General features: G+C 37.5%; 2 protein-coding genes across 2 annotated transcripts; both read right to left on the bottom strand.

The window, feature by feature from the left end:
- Nucleotides 1–3,175: 3,175 nt before the first annotated feature.
- Nucleotides 3,176–5,555, bottom strand: LOC146321662 (C-reactive protein-like). Its single transcript, XM_084725718.1, has 5 exons — nucleotides 5,435–5,555; nucleotides 5,260–5,314; nucleotides 4,225–4,327; nucleotides 3,839–4,130; nucleotides 3,176–3,745 (listed from the first exon to the last, which is right to left on the bottom strand). The coding sequence occupies exons 1-5, from the start codon at nucleotides 5,438–5,440 to the stop codon at nucleotides 3,494–3,496; spliced, it is 708 nt and encodes a 235-aa protein (XP_084581844.1). The 5' UTR covers nucleotides 5,441–5,555; the 3' UTR covers nucleotides 3,176–3,493.
- Nucleotides 5,556–8,221: 2,666 nt separating this feature from the next.
- LOC146321661 (C-reactive protein-like) lies at nucleotides 8,222–10,661 on the bottom strand. The gene is made up of 5 exons (XM_084726920.1): nucleotides 10,570–10,661; nucleotides 10,395–10,449; nucleotides 9,053–9,155; nucleotides 8,667–8,958; nucleotides 8,222–8,550 (listed from the first exon to the last, which is right to left on the bottom strand). The coding sequence occupies exons 1-5, from the start codon at nucleotides 10,573–10,575 to the stop codon at nucleotides 8,299–8,301; spliced, it is 708 nt and encodes a 235-aa protein (XP_084583046.1). The 5' UTR covers nucleotides 10,576–10,661; the 3' UTR covers nucleotides 8,222–8,298.
- Nucleotides 10,662–12,916: the final 2,255 nt, after the last annotated feature.

Genomic DNA, 12,916 nt, shown 5'->3' with positions numbered 1-12,916 from the left:
TTAGCTTATTTCCTGCTGTTGGTGTGTGTGTGTGTGTGTGTGTGTGTGTGTGTGTGTGTGTGTGTGTGTGTGTGTGTGTGTGTGTGTGTGTGTGTGTGTGCTGATGTTTAAATGAGATAGTGTTCCAGTACTGCCCTGGGAAAGAATTAAAATGTAGCAACATACAAAAATGCTGTGAAACAAGCTATCTTACATTCATCATTTCCTCTCGTGTTTAATTTTACACACCTAGGCTACCCTCAAATCCATAATAAGATTATGTGTGTCCAGCCATGAAGGCTTGCTTCTACATAAGCATGAATAAAAAAGCTGAAATTATGAGTAAAGACACACTCAGCGCACACACAGGATTCATCTGTGAAATGTACACTTGGATGTTAAATGAAAGGTATATTGCAATACTGACAGTTGTCTGAATGGTTGTCAGAAATCACTTACAATGCTGTCTCAGAGTTATTGTTTTTTTTTGTTTTTTTTGCACAATTTGCTTTGTAACAAAGTGATCTTGACACCAAGTTACATGAACTTTATTGTTGTAAGAAAATCTGTTTATATTTTTTAATTCCTACAGAAAAAAACAAATAAACCAAGATATATGTTAATTATTCACATGTGTTCTGCTTGATTGGCTTGAGTGGCTAAAGTAAAAGCTGAGAAACATAGTCACAAAAGTGAAAAAAGGATCTCTGTGCCAAGTCCTGTGAGGCCTCTGCGAAAAAAAACAGTTCATGAGTTATGAAAAGAAATAGAAGCGAGTTCAAGTAACAATAAAAATGAGCCAGCCAACCTCAACAAAGCAAAGCTGCCTTATGCAAAAGCTCACAGTGAAGCAGTATCACCCAGGATCTGCCATAAGGAGATGAGCCAAACAAAGCTGCAAAACAAGGAGCAGAAGCAGATATAACACCAATATCACACCATAAATGTGCAGCATGGGAATCCATAAAAATGCCTACCTTACACTCGGTAGATAACCTGCTTACAGGGACAAAGCAACACACAGCAACACCAAACTGTGGCTGCACAAGCCGACGCATCAGCCAGGTGCCAGGTAAGATGTGACGAGCAGCAGTACACACATCTAGATATAGCCTGAGACCAGGGATGCCTCCCACAAGACTCTATGACAAACAATTTATAAGTTTGGTCGTATTATGTGAATTTATTTTGAAGTTGGGCACCTTTTTTTTATTACAGGCCATGCCCACTACCACAGCGTCTTTTGCCAGTTGGGAAAAACAGTCTATAGCTCCTCTTTGGCTCTTGATCAACCTTTACACTAAGTCTTGTGTGAGTCTGAGAATCCATTTGGAAGTTCTGTGCCTTTTTGTGATGTGCCCATTGTAGCCAACTGGGATGAACACACCTTAACACACACACACACACACACACACACACACACACACACACACACACACACACACACACACACACACACACATTTTTTGTGGACTGACCAATGGGCAGGGCAACCTATAGAACTGCAGCTAAAAACCTATATACTATTTTATTTTTAATCAGAAAAGACTGTTAAATATATTGTTAAATATATTTCTAAATTAAAAATTTTCTGCCTTCTGTAAGCTCTCAGGGTTCAAAGAAAATTCTTGTTGCCTGAAATAGATTTAATAAAAGTCTTTACCCAGGGCGGCACGGTGATGCAGAGGTTAGCAGTGTTGCCTCACAGCCCCCCGGCTGGATGGGGGGCTGGGGAGTTTGTGGCTGGGGCAGGGCCTTTCTGTGCAGAATTTGCATTTCCTCTTTGTGTCCACACGGTTCCTCTCTAGGTACTCCAGCTTCCTCCCCGAGTCCAAAAACATGCAGCTTAATTAGGTTAATTGGTGACTCTAATTTGCCCATAGATGTAGATGTGAGTCTGTCTCTATGTGTCAGCCCTGCAATGAAGTGGTGACTTGTCCAGGGTGTACCCCGCCTGTCACCCAGTGTCAGCTGGGACAGGCTCCAGCACCCCTGCGACCCTTCAAGGATAAGTGGTTACACAGAATGAATGAATGAAAAAAGTCTTTACCCTTATGGTAAATTTTGACATACTGTTTTTTTCATATGGATCAGAAAGTCCAACTCTAAATGCCTCAGGATTGCACTTTAGACCGCATAACTCAGCACAGCATGGGGCACATGCGCCACAGCCCAGGGCATCAAGGGGCAAATGGCATCCCAGTCAGCCCAAATGTTCCTCATTGTCCAGTGGGTTAGACTTATACAGTGGGCCCAAACTCTCAATCCCTCAGTCTGTTGAGGTAAAAGTTGCCCTCCATTACATCAGGAAGCAGCCAGCGTACCACAAGGGGCTTTTTCTGAGTTCTCACACTACATTTAATGTTTAATTGATTCAGCAGGAATGTCAAAAGAGAGGTGTTTAAGGTGAGTAGTGTTACTGCAGCTCCTATGGTGGAGCCTAATTTACTGTGGAAGTCTCTGGAGGTTTGCAAGTAGCCTGCAGCATTACCAGGGCCATGTAGTTTGAGAAAATATTACAATTCTTTCAGAAAAGAAAACTTGGTCAAACACTGGTAGTCTCACTCGGTTACTGACAATGAATCAAACAGTCTACCACACATATTGATGACTGATAAGGCAGTACCCAGTATATCTTTAAAATTCTGCAGACTTGGTACACTACTCCTGGTTCCTACAACATGTCTGTGAATGTGACCAATGTGAGTTCTTTGCTGAAAAATGCTCACATCAAAACAGTCAGATGACCTAGAATTTTAGAAGAATTGACTCAAAAACCTCACAACAGCATACAATGGGAAAACAGAACAACACCATGAAGAGCCTGCATGTAAATCAAGGCTGTAGAATTAGGTAGAGAACATCTCACAACACCACTACTAGTTGAAAAAAACTAGTACACTAGGTGGAAAGCCTTTATTTTGTTTTTAAATCACAAACGGGGGACAACAGGACTGTCCAATGCAAGGTCTGCCTACCAGCTGTGAAAATGCTGACATCATCCAAGGACTCATATATTTTAAAAATATTTAAAATATTCATTTACACATAAGACCGAGAACACCAGAAACCCAGCTAGCTACCCAACCTGTCAGTACTTCTTAGAAACAAGTACTGCTACTGCAGAAAAATATTTTGGGACTGTAGGTGCTGGTGCTGGTGTTGTGTGGGTAAAAACAGAAGCCCCAGACCAGAATAAGTTCATGGCAGTTTATTTGAAGTTTGAATGTGAAGAGTGATGAGCATACTTAACAAAGTATATTTAAATGTGCATATGTGTTGTTATTAATCAACACATGTATCCACGCATAACAAAGGAAGGAACAGCTGGACAAAAACTAATCTGACAATGAGCAAAAAACATTATATTAGGCTAAACAATTTCCCCAAATTTTGTAATGATTTAATCCAAAAGTAAAGGAAAGCAATCAAATTACATTACTGTAATATTATGACACTTCGATTAGGTTACTTACAGTATGACAGGTTCAGTAAAACCTGCTGACTACTTGTATTAGAATAAATTTTTAAAGTAACCCATCCAACCCTCATCACAGGTCAGTTGTTTCTTTTCTATCAGCACTCTTCCAGTGGTCTGGAAGTGCAGTGCCCTCCAGTTGAGCACATTCCCTGCGGTGAAGTTTAGGCCATCCACGTAGCGCTGGATCTGACAGGGCGGAAGGACGTAGTCCCACATGTGGACATCAGACATCATGCCAACGAAAGACTGACTGCTGTCAAACCCCCCACCATAGGAATCCTGCTCCTGTAGACACGGCAAAGATTTAACATTCAAACTTGCAAACTTAACATTCTACTGAAATTTTTTGAAACACTATAATTAAAATAATAAATGTACCTGTCCAAGAATGACAATGGGTCTAGTGATGTTTGAGCCTCCAACAAATTTCCTAATTGAGGGCCTTCCATCAAACCACAGCTGCACCAGACCAGACGCAGAGTCCCATGTAGCACAAATAGGGTGCCACATGTTCAGCTTGTAGTCCTGCCCTCCAAAATTTGTGGTTTTATCCTTGACAGCGACCTCAACCAAATCTCTTGCAGCAAGCTTGAACATCAGGAAGGCGTTGGAATGAGATGGTGTGGCCAGAGAGAAAAGGACGTGGCTTCTTCTGAGGTCTGTAATGGAGCTGCAGGCATTGAAAGAAATAAATGATCAAACATGATATTTTTATCATCAGAGATGTAGTTTCTTCTGTTATGCATTTTGCACTTTAACACTACCTGAGACAGACAGTCAAAGCATTAAAATCCTGTCTTGATGTTGTCAGTCTCACGTTGGCTGTTTTGGTTTCCTCTGGGAAGGTGAACATTTTACCATACAGATCTATAGAAAAAAGGAAAAAACAAAGAAATGCCAAATGTTCATGGAAATTATTATAATTATTATTGTTGTTGTTGTTATTATTACATGGCATTCAACAGTTTTAATATTTTTTGCACATTTCTAAAGGTGGTTTGTTTTCCTCTGCAAATAATTCCTCATTAAAAGTGGTAACACCACCTGATTTGATGTCAAGCGAAACAAATAAACATCTAGTTGGAAAATAATAAACATAAGTATGACCTAGTTTTTTTTGTTTGTTTGTTTGATTTTTACAGTATGGTAGATCTGTCTAGTTGCACAGTTAGGTTTTGTCTCAATAAAGTTTAATGTCAGTGTCATTGTTGTGTAGTTTATAGTCAAGTTGTTATCAGTTCTACTGTAGACCTATTTTGTTTATTTGATAGGTCAGTGTAAATAATGATTTAAAATAATAATTATTAATTAAAACGATTCATACTTATACTGTTATGGCTATGTTGTGGGCAAGACTATACAGAGAGTAATGGATGGTTGTATTTTTGTGAAGAATCACATCAGTCTGTCTTACTCTGTGTTGTAAAAAAAAATTGGATGTGGCACACCGTTTTTCCAATGTTCACCCACAGTCTTTTTCTAGTTCAATAGATGGTATCTTTACACCTCCCACAAAACTTGTCCCGAAACTTCCTTTTTGTATCTTGCTTTTGTCAGTAGTCATTCCACTGTTTCTTCAATAATTTGTTATAAAATGAACAAAAACATTTATTTTAAAATTTCAGTTATCATGACAAAGACAAGGGATGTAATCAACATTATTACTTTTGACATGTATTTCCCAGTTGCAATTATGTTGTTTTATCATATAAATGTTGGCAAATAGATTTTTTTTTATCAAACTTTTCAAAATGCGTACATGTGCATTTAAGTTTACTGGGAAATAACATTTTTCTTACCTTGAGCACCTGCAGCACATGTTGTCAGCATCAGCAAGAGAAGCAAAACAGCCATCTGATACAAAGACAAATAAACAGACACCAAAGAAAATGTCCCGCTTAAATACTGTTGTTATGTTGCTGTTAACACTTACAATGAATACTGGTGCTTTAAATCAATTTATTTTTTACTTACCATCATCGGATACAATATACAGTAAAGGACAAATGCAAAAAATATGCTGTCAACTTAGTATCCTCTGTTTTGGACTGGAAATCAAGTCTGTCCGAGCAGGTTGTGCACGACGGTGAACAGGACTGTTGTTTTATACCAGCCCAGCCTTGTTCTCAGCTCCTCAAATATCAACGTTTTTCTTCCTCATTCCTGTTGACATCACAGCTGCTATTCTTTACTGTCATTTTGGAACATCTCTTCCTGGAGCAAGTAGACAATTACTGCGTAAATAGGGCAGGATGTAACAATAGCTTTTCTGTCAACTTAGTGAGAACATATGTTATGTTGCTAGTTAATTTCTTTTATTCCTATTCTTTTTTTCAGTGTTAATTATTGTTTGAATCAAGTCACCAGGCCATCTTAAATTTTGTGCACATGTATGACTGTAAGCGGAAGGACCTCTGTGTTTCACAGTTTTTGAAAAACCTTGATCAAATTGTTTATTAATGATTTTTATGCCTTTATGTTATTTGTGGCCAGAGGCATTATTTTTTCAGGTCATCCCATTCTTGTGTATGCAAAATCTAAAGAAAGCCTTGAGGGAATTTCTATAAACTGATCAAGGTCATGGTGACCTCATTATACACGTTTACATTGAAAAGGTCAAAGGTCAACTTCACTGTGACTTCATAATGTTCAGCTCTCTATCAGTCCTCTGTACTCCTCGGTAAAATAGACTCTTAGTGAAAACGGCATGTTTCTTACTGGAAATTAAACACTGGAATCAGATATCTTTATTATTACTTTGATTTAGCCAAATATACCAGTTTATTGAATTCCTTCACATTTACAGGTCAATGGAGCGACAACTTCCATATTAAATATTAAAGTCTTCACTACATGCATTATATGAGTCTGGACAGACATGGATGTAAACTGTAATTTGACTGGCTGGTGGGGACATACAGGCTGTAATTCTATTGTTGACTGCTCTGTTTTATACGGCCATCAACAGCTGACTTCTCACTCTTCTTAACCGGCCGTTCGGGGCTGCGAGTGATTCACAGCGGCCTCAGTTTGAAATCTTGTTTCAGCTGAGAACAATTTATGTGGAGGTCGTTTTAATGTTGGCAGAACTTTGCAAGTCTCTGCTGGTTGCATCTGGCAGTTGTGGTGGCATTGCAGAAGGTGCTTCACCATCTGTTGCCTGGTGGGGATCTGCACTCTACTGAGTGACCTCTTTTAGTTAAGTCTTTAAATCAGAAAAGGTGAACATCACAGCACAGTGCAAGTCACACCTTGCTGTCACCGCCCCGACACGCCAAGTTGACTTGAAAGACGTCGTTTACAACCTGTTTTTAGCCTAAATCTTCACTGCTGAGCTTTAGCTTGGAGCCACGTAGGCCCACCAACTGCCCTGGGTGAGTGTGGTGTGATAGTGTGCATGCGTGCGCAAGAGAACTGAACATCAGGGCTTTAGGAGACTTGGATTACGCCAGATGAGCAGCAGGGAGGCATTTTGTTTGTTTTTCTTTCAGTTGCTCACAACTACTATTGTGTGCTGTTCTCATTCCAGCCTTACGAAATACTAACTTTTTGCTTCCTATTTCCTGTTGGTGTCACAATCACTATTGTGTGTTTTTGCTCTCACTCCAAGAAACACCGAGTTTTTGCTTCCTTATTAATGTTGGTGCCAAACCGGCTGTGATATTTCCCTATAAACAGCCTTATTTTACCAGATTTACATTAAAAGATCATGCCTGTGTTGAGATATTGTGTTCTCATTTGCATTGTAACTATGAGCAGGCACATACACACAATACAGGTTGTTAATGCCGTTCTATCATCGGTGGGAGCTCTTTAGTTACTATGAAAAATTAAAAGAAGAAGAAAATAAATAAAAGTAGGTGTACAGGAGGCCAATTTGGCTGCAAGCTTTTCACACACTTATTTAAAGCTTGGTTATGATATTGTTTTTTGTTTTATTTTTTTCAGGTTTCAAAATCAATACATCTTTAAGTTTGAAATTTTGGCTTTTTATTTTTTTGTAATGTGTCTTTCAAATTTCCAAAGAATCCAATTGGGCCTCCATTTGTCTCCATACATGCAGCTGCAACAACCTTTACCAATAAGGTAGGGCAGCTTGTGAATTATTATTTTATTTAATTAATAGTTGTTATCAGCTCAAATGTTCGCTCATTTGAGAGATTTTATCATGAAGATCATCTGAAATAAGAAAGGTCAGTGTAGCATCCTAGTTGAAAAAACTACTCCACTAGGTGGAAAGCCTTTATTTTGTCTTTAAATCACAAACGGGGGACAACAGGACTGTCCAATGCAAGGTCTGCCTACCAGCTGTGAAAATGCTGACATCATCCAAGGATTCATATATTTAAAAAAAATATTTAAAATAGTCATTTACACATAAGACCAAGAACACCAGAAACCCAGCTAGCTACCCAACCTGTCAGTACCGCTTAGAAACAAGTACTGCTACTGCAGAAAAATATTTTGGGACTGTAGGTGCTGGTGCTGGTGTTGTGTGGGTAAAAACAGAAGCCCCAGACCAGAATAAGTTCATGGCAGTTTATTTGAAGTTTGAATGTGAAGAGTGATGAGCATACTTAACAAAGTATATTTAAATGTGCATATGTGTTGTTATTAATCAATACATGTATCCACGCATAACAAAGGAAGGAACAGCTGGACAAAAACTAATCTGACAATGAGCAAAAAACATTATATTAGGCTAAACAATTTCCCCAAATTTTGTAATGATTTAATCCAAAAGTAAAGGAAAGCAATTACATTACTGTAATATTATGAAACTTCGATTAGGTTACTTACAGTATGACAGGTTCAGTAAAACCTGCTAACTACTTGTATTAGAATAAATTTTTAAAGTAACCCATCCAACCCTCGTCACAGGTCAGTTGTTTCTTTTCTATCAGCACTCTTCCAGTGGTCTGGAAGTGCAGTGCCCTCCAGTTGAGCACATTCCCTGCGGTGAAGTTTAGGCCATCCACGTAGCGCTGGATCTGACAGGGCGGAAGGACGTAGTCCCACATGTGGACATCAGACATCATGCCAACGAAAGACTGACTGCTGTCAAACCCCCCACCATAGGAATCCTGCTCCTGTAGACATGGCAAAGATTTGAGAGAGAGTAAGTTCTGTGTGCTGTACTTTTTTATTTCAAAACATTATACTGAATTTTTTTTGAAACACTATAATGTTTAACAATTAAATGTACCTGTCCAAGAATGACAATGGGTCTAGTGATGTTTGAGCCTCCAATAAATTTCCTAATTGAGGGCCTTCCATCAAACCACAGCTGCACCAGACCAGACGCAGAGTCCCATGTAGCACAAATAGGGTGCCACATGTTCAGCTTGTAGTCCTGCCCTCCAAAATTTGTGCTTTTATCCTTGACAGCCAGATGAACCAAATCTCTTGCAGCAAGCTTGAACATCAGGAAGGCGTTGGAATGAGATGGTGTGGCCAGAGAGAAAAGGACGTGGCTTCTTCTGAGGTCTGTAATGGAGCTGCAGGCATTGAAATAAATAAATGATCAAACATGATATTTTCATCATTGGAGATGTAGTTTCTTCTGTTATGCATTTTGCACTTTAACACTACCTGAGACAGACAGTCAAAGCATTAAAATCCTGTCTTGATGTTGTCAGTCTCACGTTGGCTGTTTTGGTTTCCTCTGGGAAGGTGAACATTTTACCATACAGATCTATAAAAAGGAAAAAACAAAGAAATGCTGAATGTTCATGGAAATAATAATAATAATAATAATAATAATAATAATAATAATAATAATAATAATAATAATAATAATAATAATGATGATGATAATAATAATAATAATAATAATAATAATAATTATTATTATTATTATTATTATTATTTTATTTTATTTATTTATTTTATTTTTTTATTTATTTTTATTATTATTTGTAACCTGCAGTAGTATTTGAATCACAGCTTGGTGAAATCTGATAGCATACATGTAAGCACTGTTCCCATGTTGGCATTCAATATTTTTATGATTTGAAGCTAATTAAACACACTCATCACATAAAATCATTTTTTGACTTTTGCACATTTCTAAAGGTGGTTTGTTTTCTTCTGCAAATAATTCCTTGTTGAAAGTGGAAACACCACCTGATTTGATGTCAAGTTAAACAAATAAATATCTAGTTGGAAAATAATAAACATAAGTATGACCTAGTTTTTTTTTTTTTTTTTTTACAGTATGGTAGATCTGTCTAGTTGCACAGTTAGGCTAATAAAGTTTAATGTCAGTGTCATTTGGGGGAATGCTGTGTAGTTTATAGCCAAGTTGTTATCTGTTCTATTGTAGACCTATTTTGTTTTATTTGATAGGTCAGTATAAATAATGATTTAAAATAATTATTATTAATTAAAATCATTTAAAATAAAAATTGAAGAATTGGTTTTACAATGACTTGAGAACTCTTTATACTTATACTGTTATGTTTATGTTGTGGGCAAGACTATATAGAGAGTAATGGATGGTTATATTTTTGTGAAGATCCACATCAGTCTGTCTTACTCTGTTGTAAAAATATTAGATGTGGCACATCATTTTTCCAATGTTCACCCACAGTCTTTTTCTAGTTCAATAGATGGTATCTTTACACCTCCCACAAAACTTGTCCCGAAACTTCCTTTTTGTATCTTGCTTTTGTCAGTAGTCGTTCAACTGTTTCTTCAATAATTTGTTATGAAATGAACAAAAACATTTTTAAAAAACATTTCAGTTATCATGACAAAGACAAGGGATGTAATCAACATTATTAATTTAGTCCAGTACATTTGACATGTATTTCCCAGTTGCAATTATATTGTTTTATCATGTGAATGTTAGTAAATAGATTTGTTTTAAATGAAACTTTTCAAAATGCGTACATGTGCATTTAAGTTTACTGGGAAATAACATTTTTCTTACCTTGAGCACCTGCAGCACATGTTGTCAGCATCAGCAAGAGAAGCAAAACAGCCATCTGATACAAAGACAAATAAACAGACACCAAAGAAAATGTCCCGCTTAAATACTGTTGTTATGTTGCTGTTAACACTTACAATGAATACTGGTGCTTTAAATCAATTTATTTTTTACTTACCATCATCTGATACAATATACAATAAAGGACAAATGCAAAAAAATATGCTGTCAACTTAGTCTCCTCTGTTTGGACTGGAAATCAAGTCTGTTCAATGAGGTTGTGCACGACGGTGAACAGGACTGTTGTTTTATACCAGCCCAACTCCAATTCCTGAAATATCAACGTTTTTCTTCCTTATTCCTGTTGACATCACAACTGCTATTCTCTACTTCGTTGTAAGCTGCCTGTTTTAAACAGAATTACATTAAAAGGTCAAGCTTGCGTTAAGACGTGTTTTCATTTAGGAACAACTCTTCCTGGAACAAGTAGATAATTGATATTAGATAATTGCTGTGTAAACAGGGCAGGATGGAACAATAGCCTTCTGTCAACTTAGTGAGAACGTATCATTTTATGTTGCTAGTTAATTTCTTTTATTCCTTTTTTTTTTTTCAGTGTTAATTATTGTTTGAATCAAGTCATCAGGCCATCTTAAATTTTATGCTGTAAGCCGAAGGACCTTTGAAAAACCTCGATAAAACTTTTTATTAATGATTTTTATGCCTTTATGTTATTTGTGGCCAGAGACATTATGTTTTTACTGATCAAGGTCACAATGACCTCACTAAACATGTTTACATCCGAAAGGTCAAAGGTCAACTTCACTGTGACATCATAATGTTCAGCTCTCTGTATTCCTCGGTAAAACAGACTCTTAGTGAAGACGGCATGTTTCCCACTGAACGTTGTTCACTGAAATCACATGTGTAGAACTAGTGTTGAGTGCATTTCTTTTCTTTGTCATGAAAACTGAAATGTTTTTTGTATAATTTTTATGACTAACTAGAAGAGTCCACTCAGTAGAGGGCAGATCCCCTCCAGGCAACAGATGGTGAAGCACCTACTGCAATGCCACCACAACTGCCAGAACATACACTGTCCCAAGCTGAAACACGACTTCAAACTGAAGAAACTGATCACTCACAGCCGGTTAAGAAGAGCGAGTCTGTCCAGACTCATTTAATGTATGTAGTGAAGATTTTGAAGGAATATAATATGGAACTTAACACTATATAGACTTGTAACTTTGAAGGAATTTAATAAAACATAAAAGGTATTAAGTGTATTAATTTAGTCATACATTTGACATGTTTTTCCCAGTTGCAAATGATAACAAAGTGTGTATATGTGCACGTGCTTTTCGTAAAAAGCCCTCTTTCTTACCTTCTTTTCGTAGTCTTTTTCGTAGCTACACTAATGATACCAACAGCACAACACAACAGTTTATCTGTACTGTAAGATCCAAATATTATATCCTCAGTGATGAAGGAGTCTGTACGCTCCTCTCTTCACTGAAGTGATGAGATCCAGCAGTGACAGGGGAGAAGCCTGCAGCTCAGAGCGAACGCTTCCTGGAGAACGGCATCAGATCAGCTGGAGGGATGAACTCTGGAGAGGGATCAGACTGAGACGACTAGACAGAGCACACTCAACTCAGCGGGGAAAAACTCTCTGAGTTTGACTGAGCTTCCAGACAAGATAAGATGTAGTTGGTGGGCAGCAGAGAGGAAGAAAGAAGCGAGCCAACACTCTTCAATCATACTTAAGTTTATTTTGGAGAACATTTACCAGTTGTTACATTATAAGGTTTCTTTGTCTGAAGGAACACTGCTATGGTATAGGCACAAACAGAGTCAGCATGCAGCTCAGAGTGAATCACTTGTAGGTAGAGGTGTGAAGGAACACACAGGTTGATGTCAAAGAGAGAAAATCATTGGGCTTCAAGCAAGCAGCATTTTCGTATTCTTGTCCTAAACCTCTCTTACTTTTTTCCTGTGAGGTTTGCTCCAAGTCAGATTCACCAAACTCCCGTACACACCAAACTTGTTGTAAATCCACAGAAGGAATACCACCTGGTATTAGAGGACCTGAAACAAATATAATATATATCAATAGTACAGCTGTCAAAGACATGGTAAGAGAGCAGTGCTGCACTGTGACAGTCACAAATGCAAAGAGCGAATGGTTTGACATAACATTGGTTATACACTAAAAAACATCTTATAAAACAGTAGGTGTACAGTGTTACAGAGAATATTAATGGATAGAGATCTGCATAAACACCCTGAGGCTACTGAACTTTAGTTTAAGGAGTGACTACATTCATTTTAGAGTTTTGAGGTTTTTATATCATCCTGTATCTTCCCAGTAGTGTTCCTCATGTAAACAAGCCGAGCATTCAAATTTTAGTCGAAATACATAGAATTTTGGATCAAATTGCTATTTTACCAAGTCATTCTAAAAACCTTTTCCCACATGACGTGATGTAGGTTTCTGCAATGATGACGTTGCTATAGAAACCCCC

This window comes from Lutjanus erythropterus, chromosome 9, assembly GCF_056507025.1.
Source record: "Lutjanus erythropterus isolate fLutEry1 chromosome 9, fLutEry1.hap2, whole genome shotgun sequence".
In the NCBI taxonomy this organism is placed as follows: domain Eukaryota; kingdom Metazoa; phylum Chordata; class Actinopteri; order Lutjaniformes; family Lutjanidae; genus Lutjanus; species Lutjanus erythropterus.
Note: the sequence above shows the minus strand (reverse complement) of the source record. Positions and strands in the feature narration are given on the sequence as shown.